General features: G+C 40.3%; 1 protein-coding gene across 5 annotated transcripts in view; it reads left to right on the top strand.

Moving 5' to 3' along the window:
• LOC119655307 (protein timeless) overlaps window positions 1-23,527 on the top strand; it is a 130,596-nt gene that overhangs the window by 43,759 nt on the left and 63,310 nt on the right. For 4 of the 5 annotated variants that reach the window (XM_038061157.1, XM_038061148.1, XM_038061140.1 and 1 more), the window contains 5 exons: window positions 4,742-5,301; window positions 10,203-10,961; window positions 18,522-18,748; window positions 19,283-19,638; window positions 19,790-19,931. In XM_038061157.1, the coding sequence (XP_037917085.1) occupies window positions 5,205-5,301; window positions 10,203-10,961; window positions 18,522-18,748; window positions 19,283-19,638; window positions 19,790-19,931 (1,581 nt within the window). In that variant the 5' untranslated portion in view covers window positions 4,742-5,204. The remainder of the gene's footprint in view (window positions 1-4,741; window positions 5,302-10,202; window positions 10,962-18,521; window positions 18,749-19,282; window positions 19,639-19,789; window positions 19,932-23,527) is intronic. The other variant, XM_038061173.1, reaches the window with a different exon arrangement.

The raw sequence follows: 23,527 nt of genomic DNA, 5'->3' as shown, positions 1-23,527 counted from the left end.
TTGGATGTGGTGTTGAAACTGGCTTATTTTTTTTTTCCACTTTTGCTTTGTTTTTTCAGGAATGCGCGATATTCTGATCTGATAGTTAATGCATCATCCTTTTCCATCAATATGGCCATATCTTTGATAAGTTCTTTTGAAGCGTGCTTTCATCAATGCACTTGTCTTTAAAAACATAATCTCATCGTTGATCCTCAAATTTCTTGTGTTCCTGATTCTTTAACATCCACATCAACTGTAAACTATAGACTTCTCCCTCTTTGTTAATAAAAGAAACTAAAGATAGACCATAGAAGGAATATATGATATAAAAAAATGGAATAAATTTGGCCGCAAAGGACGTTGACATATCCTAGATAATTAAAAAATCAGCTCGACCCATGCCTCATGTAGCTGGGAAAACCACCATAATCCCTACAGTCCAAAATTGCTTTACCTAAAACTAGGGATGTTGTTGCCTAGAAGCTTTTATTGATTTTTAAGGTTTTGTGTAAAACAAACAAACTAAACAAAATCTTATTAAAATCGATTCACTGTCTGTTTTTCTGTCGGTCTGTTTGTCTGTCTGCCTCCAAAACGGCTAAACCGATCCCAAACGAACGAAATTTGGTGGACATATGGGAACTATGAAATTTCACTTATACAGTAAGTGACATAAATTTACGTGCTGTTTAAGGGGGTCTTAATTAGTATTTTTCGAATCTGATATTAGTTTTGACGTGGATTGCAAAGTGCGCGAGTAAGGAGTCAAAATGTACAGGACTCATTTTCGGAAACTACCCAACCCAAAAATTCTAAAAAAAATCAGGAAGGTGCATTTAAATCAAATCTAAGCCTCAAGTTCTTTCCCATTCCGATATCTGCTCAAATAAACTTACTAATAGTAGTAGTAGTGTAAACACAAAACCTTATTAAAATCGGTCTACTGTCTGTCTGTCTGTCCATCTGTCAGTTTTTTTTTGAGGAGGTGGAAATCTTCAAAAGGCGCTGGCGTTTGGGCACACCAGTGTATGGGATTTTTACCCATTAAAACCACCCCCGCTCCCCCCTTGCCCCGCGAAACCACCCTAAGGTATTACATCACGGGGTGGAGTCAGCTAATTCTAGCTTAATCCCGTTTCTTCTATACGCGGCGTACGTGACCGCGCTTTTTTCCTCTCCTCTGCCTTTTGCAATTTATCTTGAATAGATGTGATCATGCATTTGGCCGCATCCCAATTCTCTTGGTTTGCTAGCATTTTCGCCACCAGATTTTCTGGTACCAGCACTTCTCCTAGAGTCTCCTCTAGATTCCTCTTTTCTTGCACAAATCTCGGACAGTGGAAGAATATATGCTCTGTATCCTCTGGGACTCCATCGCAATTTGAACAATCAGGTGAGGCCTCCAATTTAAACCTGTACAGGTATTGGCGATATCCTCCATGCCCCGTGAGAAACTGGGTGAAATTATAATTAATTTCACCGTGTCGTCTCTCCAACCACTCCTTGATGGCAGGAATGAGTCTGTGAGTCCACCCACCCTTTCCCGAGCGTTCTCAATGCTCTTGTCATCTATTTATGGATATCTCTCTCTCTCAGCGTTCTTCGTCTGCAATAAGGGAGAGATTGGCTTCGCATGGTATATATTCGCCATCTTATCTGCCAAGATGTCAATCGGCATCATTCCAGAGATGATGTAGACTGCAGTTTGCTAGTGTTAACTGACATCCACAACGCCTCCAAAGTGGGGTCGCATAGAGCATGATTGAGGTAACCACCCTAGCTATAAGCAACCTAGAGGTATGCCGTGGCCCTCCCACTTTCGGCATCATCTTCGCCAGGGCCATACCAGCAGTGGATGATTTATCACAAACATACTGTACGTGTTGCTTATAGCTGAGCTTCGTATCTATCACCACCCCCAAGTATTTGATAGTGGGCTTGGAAGTGATGATATGATTCGCGATTCTCACATAAAGGAGAAATACACAAATCCTTTTATGCCTGAAGCGTCTAGTTTCCGGTTTCCCGACTTGTTACTATATCAACACTTTTCATGGAAACTAGGGTATGGTGAAAGGACTTTTCACAAATTCCCAAATGAACATTAATTGCATCCTAAATAACTAGCTGCAAAATGGCACCGAAACGAGCCATACATGCAAAAAGGGGTGTAAATTTTTCTTTTGCGAGATATAATCATCTGGAGTATCAAATTAAAAGTCTCGATTAGCACTCTCCAAAACTGGAAATAGTCCCGCCGCTAGGTGGGGATGTGGAAAATTAATTATTTCTTTCAGGAACCCATTATAAGAAACTACTACTACTAACTAACTAATCTAGGCTATACTGTAGGGCACAATATTACAAATTTCGGTGGAAATCGAACTAATAGTAACAATAGTAATAGTAATAGGTAAAGTTGTCGCTTTAGTGGGCGTTAGTACACTAAAGTGAATAGTATGGCATACTAAATGTATATACATTACGCAGTTCACTGTCTGTCCACCTGTCCTTCACATTTTTCTAAGAAACGGAGATATATACTTTGTTCAGTTAAGTTTTGCGGTTCGATAAGAAAAAAATAGTTTTATAGTTTGAAGTACACTTTATTATTCAGTGTAGTCTTTGTGAACACCAATACACTTGTAATGAATTCCATCCCTGAGAATCTGAAAGGGCTGAAAAATACGCTTCCACAGCTGTTATGACCTCGTCATGGGATGAAAAACGCTTTCCACGCATGAATTTTTTTAGTTCTGGAAACAGATAAGAGGCTAGGGACCAAATCCGGTGAATACGGTGGATGCTCCCACAACAATTCGAACTTAAATTTATGGATTTTACCCATTGTCAAAATGCTCTTGTGACACGGTGCACTATCCTGATGAAAAAGGATTTTTTTTCTTCTGTAAATCTAGTCTTTTTTCATGAATTTTTTCCTTCAGCTGGTCTAAAAGGTTGCAATAATATTCAGAATTTATGATATTACCAGTTTGCAAGTGATCCACAAATACAATTCCTTTCACATCCCAAAAAACTGATGCTAACACCTTGTTGACCCATTTCTGGACACGAAGTCGTTTCGGAGCGGAAGAACCAGGTTTACTCCATTCTTTAACCTCTTGTTTTGATTCGGGATCATAGTGATAGACCCAGGTCTCATCCACAGTGATGAATCAACCCACATAATCCATTTTATCCTTTCGAAAACACTCTAACTGTTGCTGAGAAAGTCGAATTCCAATGTCTTTTTGTTCCATTGTTAGCAAATGCGGCACCCATTGTGCACATAACTTTCTGAAACCCAATACTTCAGTCAAAATATTGCTTACACTGCCCAATGAGATGCCTAGAGCTTCTACGAAATTTGTTTCAGTCACTCGACGATTTTCCAATATGATATCCTGGATTTTTCCACGATTTCTGGTGTTGTTCCTGTTTTTAGACGTCCTTGACTTGGATCGTTTTCAATGCTTGTATGACCTCGTTTAAATTCAGCAACCCAACTTTCTACTGTACTAATTGAAGGCGAAGAATCCTTATACACTTTCAACACCCGTTCATAAATTTCCTTTGCTTTTAAACCTCCGAAAACCGAAAATAAAAATTTAATCATTGCATGATACTTGATTTTTTCCATTGTAAAAAAATACTGGGGACACTCGATACTAAATGGCTTGTAAACAAAGAATGATTTGACAGATTGCAATGAGAGTGTACCAACGTAACAAATAAAAATTAGGCTAACAGCAGTGTTTGTTTAGGATATACGGGATCCTAAGTACACATCCACATGATGGTGGACCGGACCAATGTTTTTTGATTTTTGAATGCTTGGGTGCTATGCCCCAAACTGGGGATCTGTGGACCAAAAAACGTGGGAGTAAGTTGCTCCCCATTTGGTCCGGTCCACCATCATGTGAATGTGGACTTAGGATCCCGCATATCCTAAACAACTACCCAGCTTTAGTCTAGTTTAGACTAAAACAACTGGCAGTTTGGTACACTATAATTTGCAACCTTGTCGTGTTTTTGCGACAATATGAAGGAGCGTTTTCCCACCACTTTTGCTCACGCTGCTCCCAGGGCAGAAGTGAGGCAGCATCTGAAGAGTTGTCTCCGCCCTGGACAAAACTGTTAGCCATTTTTGGTTTTTTGATTTTTGCTAGTTTTGATTTTTTTTTAAGTAGAAGAACTTCAGGACATATTAGAATTACAAAAGGTCGAGATGTGCCAAACCAATGAAGAGGACATCTGTAACGAAGATGGTTGAAGTAGCAGTAGCAGGAGCAGAATTATTGGTCGCACAATCACCAAGAAGCTACAGCATTATTTAGTCCTGTTTATCTCGAAAGCTTCTATACTACGATTGGTTTTTTTTGTTTTAATATTTCTGCTAGTTTCATTTTTCATTTATTTAGATTTTTTAGAATTCATACAACTTGAAGAATATATAGTGGAGCTGAAAATTGCAAAGCTGAGGTCTGAAGCAAGAGGCCTTAATATGAATAGCACTTCTTGCTATGATTTGGTCTGTTACAATTTTATTGCTGCCGCATGTTTATGCATCCTAGCATGCGTATTGCCTCATATGTACATAGAATACCATTCTCACACTCGATTATTTCAATCTGTGTTAATAATATACGTTCCTTACTTTTTCACCTCTCTCCCTTGGGTAGTTTAATAAATATCAAATTTTGAAGCTTTATTTTTCTTCCACAACAAAGATATGTTTAACTATTTCTTCTGCTTTCAGGGTTTAACCATCAAATCTCTTCAGCACTAACAACTCTTCTTCAAAAACGCTTCAAAATCTAGATTTTTTAAAAGTTATTCGCTTTTCGAAAATAGTGCATGCTCTACTTTGGTATTCAAAATATTATATTTTGGCTAAAAATCTCCGTGTGTTATTTTTGTTCACAATTTAAAATAAAAATATCTTCAAGAAAAAAGTAATTAAGTGTGGAATAGAGAGAGAAAAAGAAAAAGGAACTAGTGAATTACGTAACATCAATGTGGTGAAAAAAATTTCAATTTTAATTACATTCATACGTGCTCTGACTCTAAATGAAGTTAAAAATTAGATTTGATATTGTGGCAAAACGGCTATTGATTGATTCACTTAAAAAGTTTATAATAAAATATAATAAGGAAGTATATAACGAAATCAAAACGTAGAGCATCTTTTTTGTGGAAAATCAAACATAAAAACTAAAAAGATGGAATGGCTTCTTGCAAATCCGCAGATACACAGCACTTTTTCATCGCTGGGTGCTATGATGGGTGATACTTATGTTGTCAGTCCCAACGCTTTGTGTAAGTTATATTTATTTAATTTTAGAAAAATGCTGTTTAAATGACATATAGATGTATTCATCCCACTTTTTGCTCCATTGATTCTGTACAATCGAAAGTAAGCTATTTTAGAGATGACTAAATGTTATCTATACCTCTACGCGCAGAGAGGGTTTTTTCTCATCTTCAAAAGACTAACCTCAGGGTTCCCTGAGAGTTGGATTTTTACCCACTAAAACCACCTCCTGCCAAGCTACGACTGAGATTCCCCCATCCAGCAGCTTTCTTTGCATATTTTTTTTAAGAATTGCGGGGTCCTAAGTCGGCATCCACTTGATTTCGGACCGGACCAAATGGAAGGAGCACTTAACACCTGCGAGCCGCTTCGGTCACGCTGCTCCGAGGGCTTAGGTGAGGCAGCGTCTGACGATTTGTCTCTGCCCTGGTAAGAAACCGTAAAGCCGTCATCGCCTAATATTTCTTTGCATATTTGGGTTTCGTTTTTATTGGGAGAAGACCCTGTGGTCCACCCCAGCACCCACGCTGTTTTCAGTCGTCTCATTATATCAGCGATATCAGTCAATTTTCGGACTCCGTTATTTTCATGTGATCCTAGTCGGTGGCTATGTTTAATTGCTTGGTTTCTAATGACTTCACTAACCAACTGTATTCTCAGGTCCCTATGTATATCCTCATTACGAATGAACCAGGGAGCCTCTACTATGCTTCTCGGCACTTTATTTTGGAAAGTTTGTATGACTTTCAGGTTTGATTCGCTGGCATAGCCCTAGAGTTCGATGCCGTACGTCCATCTGGGCCTTAGTATCTGCTTATAAATAAGCAACTTGTTGTTGATGTTATCGTCAGCTGGGAATTCCTCCCCAACAGCCAGTACATCTGTCTGCATCTGGCACTTAGCTCGTCCTTCTGTCTCAGGATGTGTCTTTTCCAGCTGAGCTTAGTAGCATCGAGTGTCATACCTAAATATTTGACCTCACTCGCCGGTGGCACATCCTTTTCTATTTGTGAAGTTAATGTGCGTTGATTTACTTTCGTTCAATTTTATTTTGCATTGCTTGGTCCATTCTACAATGTTGTCAATACCTGTCTGTAACTTTGGTTTTTCTTCTTCCGTAGTTTAGCCCATGGTAAGGATAGCAGTGTCGTTTGTATATATCGCTATTTTGGCTTTTTCATAGCAAGGTATATCATTGACAAGACACTGCCTTGTGGTACACCAGCTGTAATTTCAGTTCAGAGTAGGTTCCTTCGTATTTCTCTCTGAATAGGCGCTCTAACACATACGATTTTAAGATATCGAATTCTTTTGGGAGATCCCTATGCAGACCTTCATGCCGTACCTTATCAAACGCCTGGGCGGCATCGAGAAATTTTTTTTCATTTTTTTTTTCAATGCATTTTCTACCGGTTTCGTGATCTTGTGCACTTGTTAGATTGCTTTTCGCGGAAACCAAATTGGTCAGTTGGTATTAGGTTTCGATCCACAATGATTTGCTTCAGTATTTTAAGGAGAAGCCTTTTAAATCGCTTGGCTGTAGTAGGGATCAGCGATATTGGTCGATACGATTTGACCCAACTTGGCTCCTTCCCTGGTTTGGAGACCATTATAGCTTCGGCGACTTTTTAAATGTCGAGGGATTATTTTAATCAAAAAGCTGTAGCAATTTGACTAGACTCTTTCCTGGTAATTCTTTCAGTTTTCTTCTTCTTTTTCTTCAGCCTTTGTCCTGTTCATAAGCGAAGTCGGCTCGTCGTGATCGGTTTCGCCATTTGGATCTATCGAATGCCTGATCTGGATGCAATCTCGAGGCTTTTGAATCCCCATCCAGCGTATCAAGCCACCGTTGTTTTGGCCTGTCTTTTGGTCGATGTTCGATATTCAGACCAATCTTGGGAAATGAATTCCCGTTAGCGCGACTCGCGTGACCATACCATCGAAGACGCCTCTCTTGCAATTTTTCCGATCGATGCAACCCCATAACGATCGTGGATATCCTCATTTCGAATGCCTTCCACAGAGATTAGTCTGTGTTTTTTTTGTGCTGCAGGATATCAGACATATCTTCTCTCTTGTTTCTGTATTTGTTAATTAAGGCCTTTAGCTTGTTTGTCAGAGAGCTTAGGGTTTCTTTCCCTTTCCGTTGTGCGGTTTCTTTGCCATAGTTTGCGAGCTCTACGTTTCTCTACAATTAGTTCGCTAACCTCTGCAGGACAGTCAGTATATTGCATATTTGGTCCATGCTGAGTAGGGGTGCTTTTGCAAGCCGCCTGTTGTATCTTCATTGTTAGCAGATCGACGTCCTCCTCGAGTTGATAAACAGTGTTGATTTGATCACTTATGCAAACGTGTTGTTGGATGTGCTTTTTGAATGCTGACCAGCATCATGACAGGCGAGTGATCGGACATTGTATTTTCATTATTGACATCACAGATGTATTCATCTGAAATCACTTCACATCCGGTGTTTTTGTTACTTCAGTCGGCCAGTATGTAGGCTTACCATTGGAGTGGAAATTGTATTTTTGTGCTCTTCCTGCTTCAAATAATGCTCTGCCTCTGGATGTTGTTAACCTAGATCCGCAGAATCTATTTTTTGCGTCAAAGTCACTTCCTTAAATGAAAGAGCTTCCGATGAACTGGAAGAGCCGAGCGAAGTCTTCTTTTTTGAACACTGGAACGGGGCGGACAGTATATTGAGGAGATCTTCCCAGGTTTGTTAAATAGTTGTACACCAATTGTAACAACCTGCATTTTTCCATTCCTCAATTTTCTGTTTTTCGTTAGGTCTGATATTCTTCTTTAATGAAGATTGTAGTTCCTCCCTCAGGCTTGTTGCATGATATGGGGGGACTTTCTGAGATAAGGCATATCATCAATTTAGTGTTAAGGAAGGGTTCCCACTCTTGTAGGTGCTGTTGCAGTCCATTTATGATTTTCAGGAATTTTGTCATTTGATTTTCCTGTAATTTTGGCGTTGGGTTGATTTTGCGTGTCTCAGTTTGTCATCTTTCGCGAGCAGCCAACTTTAAAGGCAGAGGTCCTTCACGTCTTAGCTTCTGTACTTGTTTCGCTACTTCATAGTCTCGGTAATTGGCTGGGTGTTGGCCTTTGCAGTTTACACATTTTGCCGGGGAACCTCCATTGTTTGGACATTTTGAAGATTCATGGTCACCAGCACATTTCACACAGCTTGGATTTCGATTACAATACCATAGAGTGGCACTTTCACAATGGGGTATAAGGTCGGTGACTCTTCTCAGAACTTCTATTTTGACCTTCACATTAAGGATAGCTCTTAAGTTGTGAATTTTTTTTGGGTCTTCACTATTGTCGAACGTAAGCATGAACAGTGGGAGTCCTCGCTTACTGACTATTGATTCTCTCTTTTCATTGATTTTTTTTCCTTTTTCAATATATGCACAGCGTCTAGGACCTTAAAACCCTCTTCCTTTAGGTCTTCTACTATGCGGTCTGGTACGTTAGGTGGAGTTCCTTAGACATAACCTTGAGAGGCCTTTTGCTTTTGTCTTCATACGTGTACCATTGGATGTTTTCAAAAGGGCTCTATAGTCATCTGCCTTTCCAAACATTGTTGTGTAGAGCCATTATTGCGTACTCCTTTATCATCGGTGTCGATAGGTCAGATTGGTCGATTCCGCTAATATTAATCGGAGGAAATTTCCCTCCAATTTCGTTAGATTTTTCGCTTTACCGCTTTTCGCAGGACTTTGTCTAATGATTTCCGGTGACGAGTCTGCCTTTCTTTTCTTGGATGCTCTTCTTGTTTGCTTGATCCAGTCAGTTTGCCTGGCCAATCATTCTTCATCTGTGGGGTATCTTTTTGGTTTATTTACACTAGCGCTGCGGCACTTTGCTGGAAGTAAATTAGCCTGAGTTGTTTCCTTGTGGATTTTGTTTTTCTGTTGTAGTTCTTTAATTTTCGAACTAAGATGTAATGTAAGCTGCTCTAGCTTTTTGAGCTGTTCGCGGAGTTCCTCATTTTCCATTTCCTGAGATGTTTTCGCTACATTACTAGTTGGTTTTATAGTTTTAGGTTTCTCATCCTTTGATGTTAGTAATCATTTTTTCGATAGTTGGGTTACGCTTTTGGTCGATGGTGGTGATCTTGTAACCCCCGGACTCCTACTAAAATGTTCGATCAAATGCAATGAAAGGTCTTCCCCAGAATCCGTAGGACCGACGGGTGGATTTTCCAGTACAACTGGTCTGCCACCTGAGGTATACACTCCATTGTTTTCTTCCATTGCATATGGGTGATTGCAATTTACTTATATCTCGTGCCAGGTTCAGCTCTGTGTATTAGAGCGTACGCTGGGACGCCGTCTGTTCACCATACGACGGTTGTCTAATGGTTATCCAGAGCTATCACTAGAAGGTGTGAGTCGACTTGATCCAGACATGGACAAGGATCATCACTGGCCCTTGCCGAGTTAAAGGCGATCAGGAACTTTACCTTGTGTAATTGGACCCCACACCCCACAGAGAGAGTTGAGTGCGTTTTTAAAGTGCAAGGCCCCTTGACATTCCATAACATGCAGATCAATGTTTGCCATTAGCTATTCTTTCAGTAACTTTTTCGATCATAGTACATATAATATAGGGGCCAAACATCTGGACACCCCCACAATGACACTTATCTTGCGCTTAGACTTATCCATGAGGTATCTGAAGTTCTTAAAATTGTTCATGTTCCTATAATCCTTTTCATCGGGAAACACAACGCTTTGGAGGTATTAAAATCTTTCGTATTACGGGAGGAGTTCGATTAGAACCTGTTATTCATCTAAGTACACTATCATGGACTACAATGGGAGAATACATCTAAAAACTTTCTCAGATCCTTATTTTTTCCAATTATTATTAATTAATACATTTACAGCTGTCTTAGAAGAGATCAATTGCAAACTTTTGTGTGAGGATCAAACTCTACGAACATTTCGTCGTGCCATTGGTCTAGGGCAAAATGTAAAAATCGATATTGTTCCATTATTGGTCAACGCCAAGGACTCGCAGGTTATTCAAGCCGCCATAAGGATTCTTGTAAACTTAACCGTGCCCGTGGAGTGTCTATTTTCGGTTGATGTCATGTATCGTACCGAAGTTGGGCGCCATACCATATTCGAACTTAATAAGCTGCTCATTACCAGCAAAGAGGCTTTCCTGGAACCAAAAAGTACGAAAGCAATTATCGATTATATGAAATCTATACTAGAAAGTGATACAAAATTGACAATGAGTCAATGTGATACCATGAACAATTGTTTGTTATTGTTACGAAATATTTTACACATACCCGAGAATAACGTTGTAACGCAAGGAATTCATAGCGGCAGTCTAACGTCAATGCAAAATACTATTTTATGGAACCTTTTTACACAAAGTGTTGATAAGTTATTGATATATTTGATGTCGTGTTCGCAACGTTCTTGTTGGGGTGTGACCATGGTACAACTAATTGCCTTGATGTATAAGGATCAGCATGTGAGCACGCTACAAAAGTTGCTGAACATCTGGGTTGAGGCATCATTGTCAGAAAGTTCCGAGGATAATGAGAGCAACACGTCGCCCCCGAAACAAGGTAGTGGAGACTCCAGCCCTATGCTGACATCAGATCCTACTTCAGACTCTTCAGATAATGGTAAGTCGATTTTTTGTTTTACAACTTCGAAGGGGAACTTTGTGAACGTTTTGAAACGTAATCAAAGGTAATATGCTTCTACCTAGATATATACATAAGAGTAAAATATATTTTCTTAGCGCTGGCAAGTATAATATTTATTTAATATGTATGTTTCATGATTTAGCACACTATATATAGCACTATATTCTAATACAATATTAGATGAATTTAGAGATGAAATAAACATACTCAACTCCATGACACTTTGCCTGAAACTAACAAAATTATAAAATTAGGAAGGATAATGTATCACCTGGGCCTGTTTGGTAATATCATCATTCTTAAGGATATTGCTTTCAAAAATTTGACTATAACTGGATTTACTTAGATAAGTACCGAGTAATAAATTGCAAAATATTTTTACTACTATAGTAAATGATTCCTCGAGATTCAGCGGAAGATTTTCACTCCCCAAAGCATCTGTCATGCTTAGGGAGTAGGAATATGTATGTATGGAATATGTATATTGTCTGAAGGCTCCCAGTGAACTTCGGAAAACCGTGACCGCTACCATTGAACAAACCGTCTTTCCAAAGTTCCGTTCTTTCTTGAGCTTACGTTGTATCGCCTTTTGAAATGGGAGGGGGGGAGGGGGGGTTTGTTCTTGGTGCGACTGACAAATATTAACTGAATTTTAAAATTACATCTTCAAATCCGCCAAACTAAAGATATAGTATATTAACTGTTTTCACATAATATTAGGTGATATTGTTTCCATTAAAACGTTGTGGTGTCTCTAGGTCCGCTCGCATAGCACGATATGACTCGTGTTTTGGACATATAATCAGAATTTATTTACGCTATCAGACATGGTCAGCCTCTTCGTCTATATTTTTTCTTCAGCATTTGTCCCATTCAGAAGCGGGTTCGACTTGTCTTGATTGACAGCTTTGCCTGGCCATAGGCAATTGAATTGGGTGGAGTCGAGAACACAGATTATCTATTCGGGAGTACCTATACTCAAAGGTATGAACTTTTGAATGATAAGACAGAGATAAAACCAGCAACAGAACTGCCGTGATCACCCATATTCTTAAATTTCCCACTAGCAGTAAAACCCATCCTGATCGCAAATATCCTCATTTTGGATGTAATAATATCGTGTTACCCTACTAGGCCAACGTAACATAGTTGTATCCATTATCAAGGGGCGTCGTCCATTGCCTTTTATAATTGGCTAGCTCGCAGAACAGCAGAGAGTAACAGGGCGAATGGCACTGTGGTAAATTTTAGATTTGAAATATTCGTTGATGCTTCGATAACAAAGAACGCCTGTTTTGGAACGTCGTTTTATCCATATGGCGCTGATACGTGGAAAAAATTCGTATCATAGTTCACTACTGACAGATATCATTGATCCGAGATTTTAAATTGCTCAATTTCCGACGAGTTGCTGCTACTGATGGTGAAAGCACCTGTTTCATTGGGGTCCGCTCTCGAAAATTCTGTTTTATTCAGACTCCGTCTCAGACAGTGATTGTTTGAGATCAACTGTAGAGAATTGGACTTTGGATGCTCCATGTGATGCCCACAATAAAAAGAAGAAAGTCGGGTAGTTAGAGATTGCTTCCGACAGAGACATGAAGCATATACTTGCTCCACTTCGAACCTTACTCTTCTGATTGCGGTAGAGCAAACGGGATCCTCTGGCACTGGTTATTGTTACGGAGCATACCATATGACATATGTAGCACACAGTCAAGCGCCTTCTCTAGATCTAGTAATGCATTTTCACGGTGTTTCTTCATAAGTAGCGGGACAGCGTCAGTATTTCTGTAGTTCTTGACAAAGCCGACTTAGTTCACTGTTATTTGATTAATTCTGTTGAAATCTGCGACGAGTATTCCAGATGTTTGATCTCCTGTGTGAGCTTAGATTTTGATAAGCCGATATTCATCTTTCTCTCCGTTCCGGGTGTCCAATTTATCGTAAAGATCTTTATAGTGAGCAGCTCGGGTAACAGCGATTACTTTCTTTGCTCCCTGTTTCTTATTCTTGGAAACTAGCCAATGTATCGATGAGTAACTTTTGGTAGTAACATTTTCCCTTACTCTCATTTGGGCAGCTTCACTTACCTAACTTGGTTACCCCGATTGTTGCATAGGCCGCTTGGATCATGTTTACACGTTAATTCTCGATTCCTTAGCATTCATAATGTTCGGTAAGTGCGGAAGAGATTTTTTCTTTTATTTTTTTTTTCACGAAATCACCACAATTTAATTTATAGCATTCTCACGTTGCTTTATCGAAGGCTTGATTTACAAGACAGTAATCAACAGCTAATATTGAGGCGCGATGATCTCATAGGGACGGGAACGGATATACAGCCAATAACGGTGAGAAAATTCCACTATAAAATGAAGGAAGATAAGACAACTATTTAATAACTAATTTATGACAAATATAAAGTCCTGAATATGCGCAAAATCGACTATAAACTTGCCATCCCCATTGTGTGTTTCAAACCTTTTCCTTCCATGGCACCTGCTGCTTTTCGCCCACATGATCATTAAGATTGCTTGCAATGACTGGGATATGGCAGGTCCTTGCATCAAGTAGTTGCCAGAATGCATTTCTCTCAGCCAGGAGTGTAGAGAGGTAACCCGGGCCCGGGGTGAAAATCATGTGGTAAAATGGGGCCCGAAGTGAAAATTATACAGTTCTGAGCTGAAAATTATCTGGGCTCTGTTCTCCCTTTTTTCATGGAAGCTCTTACTTCGGGACCCCGGGAAAGCTCCTAGCCAGGGGCAATCCCCCTTTCTACCGTCAGGCCTGCTCTCAGAATCAGGTGGACCTACCTGTGGTGCATATGCGGTGAAGACATAAATCGTGGAGTCAGCTGATATAATGCTGAGCTTCATTTCAGCCAGTCATCTAATCAGTCGACTTCTTTAATGGTATCACGGAAATCTTCAGAGATAGTAATGCCGACTTTATATTAAGTGCATGTGCATGTGCTCCAAGAACAGAGTCAGTAGTATATGCACTGATGTCCTACTGTTGGCTGTGTCCGAAGCGCTTACGGTACAGCGAATCGGTTTGAATACAGTAAAGATTGCATTGCAACTGGCCGATAATAAGCCATTTTATGTACATCAATTATTGACTAGGCTTTTCGGAAGACAAGCTATCAGGTGAAAAATAATTAGTTATAGGAGTCCACTGAGCACTCTGGTGCGTTGTTTTGATGCCACGAGCCCCTAAGACCTAATTATGATGGGAAGAACAAGGGGAACAGAATCTATCCGGTTCAGATCTTCAGAGCCACCAACCACCGTTTACAAATGAGAGCAGTTTCCCACCATGCATTCCGAAAGAATGGTTTATCTAGTCTCCGAAGCCTAGCGTTAGTTGCACCTGGGCTATCGCAAAGAAAGTGCCTGAGGATTTTTTCCTTCTCCCTATAACTTTGGCAATGGGAATTGTATACCAAGTTTAACCGCATATTACTCTATAAGTCAATTCCTCCTGCTGTCGCGATCTGATCTTGATAATGAAGGGCCAACTCCCCCTCATTTTAATGCAGGTGCTGAACCTTCGCCATCTGAAGGCAACAGCCTCACTTCTCCGCCTCCCCTTTACACTTTTGGAAAACTTTTTTCACCCATGTATACCTTTAGGAGAACAGATGGTAATCTAGAAGGGCAAAGTCAGGAGCCCAGAAGTTGCTCCCAGGCTTTGACCGCATGAAGTCTGGAATTACCGTTCAATAGGCAAAATTCCTTTGACAGCAAGCTCCTCCTATTATTCTGAATCGTCCTTTTCATTTTTTTAGGATCTCACAATATTTGGCCATGTTTATGGTGTCCCCCGAAACAAGATATTTAATTATCCGCCTTTATGGTGCCAAAACAAGGATGCCATCACCATGTTGGTTTGGTTTGTTTTTGAAGTTTTTTTGGCAAACGGTAAAAGGGTGTAACGCAACTGTTGAGACTATGTCCTAGTTTCAGGCATGTGTTGACTAGGCCCGACAAACCACCTCATTAAAAATCTAAACTAGAGTCTTCACAGAAGGCGAATTTGGCACTTGACCGGAGATCGGATGAACATTGTTTGCAAGAGATAATTCTGGATCTCGAATTGGTGTCATTTTCAAGGGCCGGGGACCTATACCGCAGTGTTACTAACATGTCGAAAAACCATTCATTACGGTAGGGAAAGCCCCAAAACACTTCTTTTAATTATCGTTAGAAAAATTTATGGTATCAAGGTATCAAATTTCTAAAGAAAGCTTAAGTCTAAGTTTTCTTCGATCTCTCATACGTTAAAAAAATTTGTTTTGATACAGATCACGCAGAGTTGTTGCTTTAAAATCAATGACTCGTTCTTTGAACTTGTGGTCCACGATAAAAGCTACTTTAAATTCTCCGTTTCCCGATTCCTTTCCGTCGTCAACCTTGTATACGAGCCATTTCGTTTCTTGGATCGCCAGGATTTTGATGTTGTATCTTCTTTGAGAAGTTCTCGCAAAGCTCCGATTCTAAACCCTATTTCGTTGCTGAAGTCGGTGCCGCTGAATTCGTCCGGTCCGAGGTTGTTGTCCTAGTTGCGCCAGGAGGGGTTGCGGGTCCCTCGCTGGTAGATGAGAATATGGCGACTCATACTCGCTACGACCGTTATTGGCATTATCGGAGACGGTTTGGTTTTGCCTGTTGGATCGGTGCTCTTAGTCAATCGTTATTTACACCATAAAATTATATTAACCCAACCTGGCAACGGGCGTTTTCTGTCATCGACGCGTCTCAAATTTAAAACTCCTTTGTAGCCCTCTGTGGTCACGGCGTCTCGTGGTAGTTGAAACTCTGATTTTACGTTTGCTTAGTGGCATAACACACTGTCATGTCCTCGTCAATATGGGACTCCACCCATTTTAGAAAAGCTGATAAAAATTCACCAGTTTAGATTGATGTGAACACCGAATTCGATCCTGACGGGACAAGCGACCGACCGACCAGAGTAGTCCGACGAAATTGTGCAAACAGGTGTTGGCAAAGGTTTCGAACTTTCGAGGAATAGTGGCCATCACGATACTATGTAGCAGCATTGAGAAAATGTTGGCACGGAAAAACCTCAAACTGATGTTGGTATTGAGGTACCGAAATTCTCAGATTTTGGACAGAACACCGAAACAGATTTAGTAATGTAAATGTGCCGAGGAAGAGATATGCACATTGTTTGATTCCTTCAAGATTTTATCCATCAATTCAATAACAAATGGCTGGCAAAATTGGAACTTTTCATGTTGTTGGTATTTATCTTTAGACGCAGTCGTCTTACTCCCTTCCAAATCCAGCTCAGTGAGAAAGTAGGCAGATATTATCAGCATGGTTCAATTGATCCATCTAATCAAGATAGCATGAAGGACGCCACCAGTGTTTACTTCACCACTCGCGAGATTATGTAGTCGACGTTATGGGTTACGGTCATAAGCTCTTGACTTTTTTGAACGGTAGGTCGGCTGGCGGTGTCATTATAATGCCCTTTACTCACACGCGTACCTCGTCTCCAACACTCCGAGTGCATGTCCAAATTTCGTTACTTCAATTGTCAATTTTGCGGCCTGGAAATTACGCTCGACCATCGTGAACCACAACCCTGGACCGTGCAGGATAAACGCCGGTTTACGCACTGAAATGCGCGCACTTTTGAGTGTCTCTTACCGTCATTATGCATTTTTTACCTTAACTCTAATACATTTAATGTTCCACAAATTATCCCTTATATTGACTGTCGGAGTCACCAATTTGGGGATTGTTCCACTTTTGGATAACATGCGTGTATTTCTAATATTTTACAAAAAAAAAAGGCACTTGCTAATTAGTTGATGTTTGAACGGGTCTCGGTGCCCATATCCGTGCGCTCCATCCGTAGATGAATCGTTGGTTCCAGCACTAGGGCGTTGATATACGGGGCGGTTCTCCGTAGCCGACTCCTTCTGAATTGCCTCTACAAGTCATCTTCGATGGCCGCCCGGTAGCCGTTCCCGTTCGCTGTTCGTCCAAGAAGATGGCAGGAAGCGTGGGGCACAGTTCGCTCAAAGGACGCGTCGAGGGTTGTCCGATGGCGGTGAAAGAACCGCAGGAGAAGGGAGCGTTATGAAACTTCGAAGTGTGGCGCGAAATCGTCTTTTGCCAATCGATGGCGTTAACGTCTACAGCGATGATGCCAGCCGCCACACTTATAAAGAGGCTCAAAAGACTCTAAAAAAGAGCAAAAGATCGGCTAAACGATTCTCATCGAGACGATTTTATGAAGAGACCAATTCCCTTGAGACGACCTCAAACCTGAAGCGGTTTCTTGTCAAAGAGCGTTACCAGCAGCTGGGTTATCTAGATTACAGAGCAGGAGGTACACAGAAAGCATAAAAAATGGCAGTGCTCTGCCCAGGCAGCATCCAAAATCATGCATACAGCATGTACCACTAGAGCGAGTGAAATGGACATTTAACTTATTCCATAGATGCAAGTCCGCGGGTCCGGATGGCATTATTCCTGCTCTAGTAATAGTGGGAATTTATGCTCTAAGTCTACATATTCGGAATATATACCGTGCTCCCCTAGCACCCGCTTTTAATCCAACTAACTTTCATGCTGTGAATTTATTCCTAAATTCCCCTATACAGACGCAAAAATCTTCCAAACGATAAGTTTAACTTCCTTTCTGCTAAAAGAACTGGATAAGGGATACATACACATCTGATCAAGATAGCATGAAGGACACTACCTCATAAGCACTTGAGTTGTACTGCCGTAAAGAACGCTTTTAAGAACCATCGAGTTCTTATTAATATTCTTTGGTAGACTTACCAATATACCCGATCAGAAAGGCAGTTCCACTCATGGAAGTTTGTAGAAGGAAGTTCTTTTAGCCATACATTTGAACTGATTTCTTGCAAGTTATTTTGCTTTCCACCTCCGTTCCATGCTTTTAAATCTTATGATAAAGTAGAAGAAATGAAGACTCACCCTTTTAGCCTAAGTGCGAATTTTGGAAAATGGAGGTGGACACTGAGCTGAGATTTTTTCAACCTTTTGGTATTGCTGTCAACTGGCTTGTGGTAATGGTTAATTTACTGCGATTCACTTTCTGGTATCTTCATTTTGAGATTGAAAGATAGTGATGATGTGATTAAAAGTTTCCATTCAGTTTGCGGTCCATTCATTTAGTCTGGCGCGATTTTTTTCAAGATGGGTCTTGCGGTGCAAGGAGGCTGACAAGGGTTGGAAAAAAATTTGGATTGCAGTTTTTTGTATTGTTTTCGAATGAAGTTTCTCCACTCGAAACTGTCTTTTATTTCTTTTTCCAAAACCTTTCAAATGTGTTTGTAAAATTTCACTTTTTTTCAGTTAACTCCTAACAGTCTGGTTTATACGTCCACGGCTTTCAATATCCAGAGTTCCCGATATTTCATTATTTATTTTTCCACCTAAGAAAATATCCATAAATATATTACCTGTGCTGTTTATATCCCCCTTTTAGAGTTCGCGTTTGAGTTTAAAGCACACTCTCTTCCAGGAAGCGGGAAACAGGAAAGTGCTGATGACCGGCGGCAGGCGGCCCATAACAAAGAAACAGAGGCGACGTTGCATGAGGTGAGTCGGAAAGGACATGAATATCAGAATGCAGTTTTGAGAGCACCAACAAAGCCACAACCCTCGTGCTACCAAAACAACCCAGATCAGAAAGCGATGGGTCCTCCAAAATATCCTCCATTGCATCAAGTGGCACAAGACAATGATTCTGTAAGTAGATAACTGATATGAAGGCTTTCCCCGTTAGCACGAATACTGGGAGAAATATTCTGGTTTGTAGATTTTTATTCAATATTTACATTATAATCTTTTACTTAAGCAAAGTCAAATTTTCTTATGCAAGTGAAATCAAAACTAATTTGATTCATCCTCTCTTTAAGCTTTGTATAGGGAAATTTCGGCAATTCACAAGTAACTGTCTGTCCTTTCGACGATAATTATGAATTAATTTTAATTGAGTACTCGGAAGGTAATCAGAGAAGTTTAAAATTCAATGCAAGAGGCACCCATTTATTTTACACAATTTAATATTAACATGGCCGCAAGGAATATTTTCAGGTGTTTGTGTTGGCGGCGGAACACAACACTAAAGTAGGGAAAAGCAATGACGCTTCGTTGTTATGTTTTCATTTGATTTGGGTATCATTTGTTTTTTATTTTGAAAGTCTGCATTTCAAATCAGCACATTACTGCCATTTAAACGATCAAAGAAAAAAGAAAATGGCTTACTTACTTATTCTTTAGATGATACAGCCAAAAACCACCTCACAGACGCGTATTCATCGTATCAGTTCGTCGCAGTCGCAATTATTGCCAACCCAACTAAGTTCTGGTAATTCTTGTGCACAAAAAACTCAACGTCCTTCTTCACAATCCGAACTCTCAGATTGTGGCTACGCGACACAGGTTGAAAATCAGGAATCAATATCAACCTCGAGTAATGAAGACGAAAGTCCGCAGCAGAAACCTGTTCACCAGAAGCCACCCTGCAATCAAAAGCAGCGTTTTAATGCTGGCAAAAAAGGGAGGAATGCGGCGAGTTCACAGGACAAGAAGGAATCAAGACGTAAGAAGCTGGTGAAGCGAAGTAAAAGCAATTTGTAAGTGTCATTATTGTACTTCATAAGATTAAGGCTGGCCCCTTAAAGTAATCATATTTATAAGAAAATTCGAATTTAAAGAAGTGACTAAAAGCCTAATATTCCCTTACTCAAGGATTAAACTTAAATTTTCCATATTTCACGATTTCAGAATCAACATGAAGGGTCTTGTGCAACACACCCCTACGGACGAGGACATATCTCATATACTAAAGGAGTTCACCGTTGATTTTCTTCTGAAGGGATACGGATTTCTAGTACAAGAGTTGCATGCACAATTATTATCAGATCTTGTAAGTAAAATATTTTATTTTTTTGAAAAATATGCTGTGCTGCATCTCATATTCGAGTATAGGAAATAAGTTCACATATTGTGCCCGAAACTTGCCGATAATTATTATGGCTAGATCGTCCACAAACGTTTGCACGAAGATCTTCTTCTCTTCCAGGAACCATAGCAAAGTATCCATTACTAGGAGAAATCCTTCCTGTGGGCCGCCCTAAGACATTCTGCATCAATAGACATCTGGCCAACCAGTATGTGGATTTTTCTCCACTCCAGCATGTAAAGGATCCAGCTGATTTACAGCGGATCCATTCCATATATTTGTCGCGACACGAATTGTCGAATGAGGGATAATTGAAGGCGCCTGTTAATTTTTTGCTGTGAGATGATGGAGTGCCGTCTCCGTGGATTTGTCCTTCTGGTGGTGGTCCTTTAGTCCTTGGGAAGGACATTAGATTGATAGGTCGGAAACTGTCTGCGTCCGTGTAGGTGGATTTCCCTGGTTTGGAAATAAATATCACTTTCACATCACACCAGGTAATTGGAATATAAGCGTGTGCTAGGAATGAATTGTATATATTCCGAATATGTAGATCCAGGGCATCCATTCCCTTTATTACTAAGGCAGGAAGGATGTCATCCGGTCCTACTGAATTGTATGAGTGAAATGCTCATTTTACTCGCTCCAGTAATACTACTTTGTATGCCAGATTCCAGTCTCTCAGTTGACGTTGCAGGTACCTGTCAGCCCGATATGAGATTTTGGATGCTACCTGGGAAGTGCGCTTCAAGCAAATGTTTGCCATTTCTGCTCTGTAAGCGTAGATGACCCAGATTTTAGGATTGGACAGCTTTCTTCCAAAGCTTCTCTTATCCTAGTTGTGATCATCTGGGTTATCTTCTCAATTCCAGCAATGGATTTGATGCGTTTCCCAGAGGATCGTAGCTCGGGCGCTCAATTCTATTCCATACGTTGGTCAATCTGCCTTCCACGGATTTCGAAATGCTGTGGTTGAAGTGAAGAAACTGGGTTCATTATCCAAATTAAGGATCTGCAGATCAGTTCCTACCAGATACTTCAATAGTCTTGATCCTTCAACATTGATATTGGAACTTCCTCAGTATATGTGGTGGGCGTTGACATCACATTCTGCTATTACTGATGAATGTTCTACTGGGAACTTCTTCTATGAGGAAATATGCAGAGCACCATAAAATCTCTTTATCTTTCTGCTGAGTTTTTATTATTAGCTTGGCCGTTGTGATGTTGTCATCATGTAGGTCGTTAACCAAATTAGCCGGAAGCTCTTTTGAGGCCAACATATAGGAGTGGGGTCTATCACTTCCATTGGCATACAACAGACGAGCATGTCGTCAACAACCCATGGGTCTTGTTTGAGGTATATAAATGCCTTGCAGCTAATGATCCGATGAGTGATAAATGCAGTCGCTGTTTTAGAATGCTACAAATTTATTCGTGGAATATGGTACCTCATCTACGCTTCAGATGATGATGCCCTGGGCTGCACATTGTCTTCAATGGTTTTAAGAGCCGATACTTATAACGCGACGGTACCAAGCTCATAGTACAGCCGGCAGCCCGTTTCTTCCCGAATCATCTTAATATCTGGTTTGGGAACGCCGATAGTAATGAATGTCCCCAGTTTATCGACTCTCTTTTCTGTTTGGCTGCCTAGCAGCATCCGAGCAGCAAGTTATTTCAAACCGCAGCACCATTACACTCCTTTTTTGGAAGCTAGAGGAAGCACTGGCGGAGTACAAAGGCGGAGTACTGCAATCAGTGGTCAATATTCTCCAGAGCTCCACCATCGGAAGTTCAACTTCTAACTTTTTAACTCCCGCAATCGATTATTCTGTGGGGTTTCGACATGTTTACTGAGTATCATGTACACATTGCAAAAACCAATCCGTGTCCTGGTACGGTAGCCGAAGGTCGTAACCGATAAGTTCGCTCTTATTCTTGGCACAAATAACGTTTGATTAGCAAAAAAATCTCATTAATGGTCCTGTTGCCTGTGAAAAAAAATTAAGACACTCCTCAGAAGCTTAAATGGCAATATCTTTCAACATATAGGCGCACGAGCCCGCAGATCCTGAGACATCTGGAAGGCCATCAACTATGAGACGGTAAATCTCAAAGACAGACAAAGGAAGCAAACAGCTTTCGAAGTATAGTATCAAAGACAGGACAGCAAACTTTACTCTACAAGGGCGGAAGGGAAATTCTTGCAAAGGCCTCTGGAGAAAAAAGCGTAAAACTTGAAACTTGAGAGATGAAGTCGAGTGCACCTGGAGCCTATTCGGGAACATTGTTCAGAAACAATTTTATCTCTACCTGATACATCAAAACGTAAGCCGAAGTAGGCTCTCTTCCACTGGCTTATTTATTGGTACCAAACGAATTTCGAGCCATAAACCTCGGAAATGTTGGTCCCCACGTTGGTGGCATTTGTTATGACAATTTGTGATCGCTAATTGCTCAGAGTAATCAAATCAATGAACGAAATTGTCATTTCATTCTCCAAGTTTAGTTTTTCCTTTTTTGTCCTATGTCGAAGGTTGGTTTTTCCAATCTTTAAGGATGCGGTGAACGTATTACTGTAAGAATTGACTTCAAAACAGTTTTGAAATATGACCCTAATTCTCAAGATATTTAGTATACTTCAACCCCTTGATTGTCAAACATCTTCCAGGAATAATCATTGCTCCACATTCTTGACTTATAATTCCCCCTGCTGTTTTTTTTTTTGAGCGAGTTTACGGAGACATTGGGAGAAGCTTCATATCATTTATTCCATTGTTTCAAGGGAAAAATGCTAGAATCGTAGAGAGAAAATCTTGGCGTGGGGCGAAATTGATATGATACGCGCAAAAGGAGGATGTTCATTTTGTGTTGCTACGGGGTTCCGAAAGGAGCCAATTATTTCAAGGTCAAGGTCCCGTTTTCAGAAACTACCCAACTTAAAAATCTGAAATAAAAATCATGGTAGTCCATGCACATGATATTTAGGGCTCAAAATACTCCCCGTTACGATATCTGCTCAAATAAGGTTAATAACAGTAAATAATTGTATAGTATTTTGAAAATTTAGAGCGAACGCCCTTAACCTTAAGCTCATCCTAGACCTGTAACATTTTGCAGTAAGATAGATTTTAATAGGAAACATCATCCTGGGAAGTTTGACGGAAATGTTACTATTAATAACAAAGTTATAGTAGGTAAAAGTTGGCTCATCTCCGACATTTGATGCAAAATGGAGGAAAGTGGAGACTAGAAAGTGATAATTTCTTTCACATACCCGTTCTCAGAAGCTAATCAACCGAAAAATCTGGAAAAAAGCAGGAGGCTGCCACAATTCTGGGTCTCAAAATACCTTCAATACCGATATCTGTTTAAATAAAGTTATTTATGGCATATTAGTAAGTACAGTAAATTAACTGGAAACCCCCTTCTTAAGTTTGACCCAGAATCTTGTGAACGCAGTTATATAGGCTGTATAATAAGGCATGATACTACCAGGGTTGTTGAAAATCGCACCATTACTAACAGGACTATAATAGGTCAAAGCTGTGTGGCTTTGG

The sequence above is a fragment of the Hermetia illucens genome, chromosome 1, assembly GCF_905115235.1.
Source record: "Hermetia illucens chromosome 1, iHerIll2.2.curated.20191125, whole genome shotgun sequence".
Taxonomy (NCBI): domain Eukaryota; kingdom Metazoa; phylum Arthropoda; class Insecta; order Diptera; family Stratiomyidae; genus Hermetia; species Hermetia illucens.
Note: the sequence above shows the minus strand (reverse complement) of the source record. Positions and strands in the feature narration are given on the sequence as shown.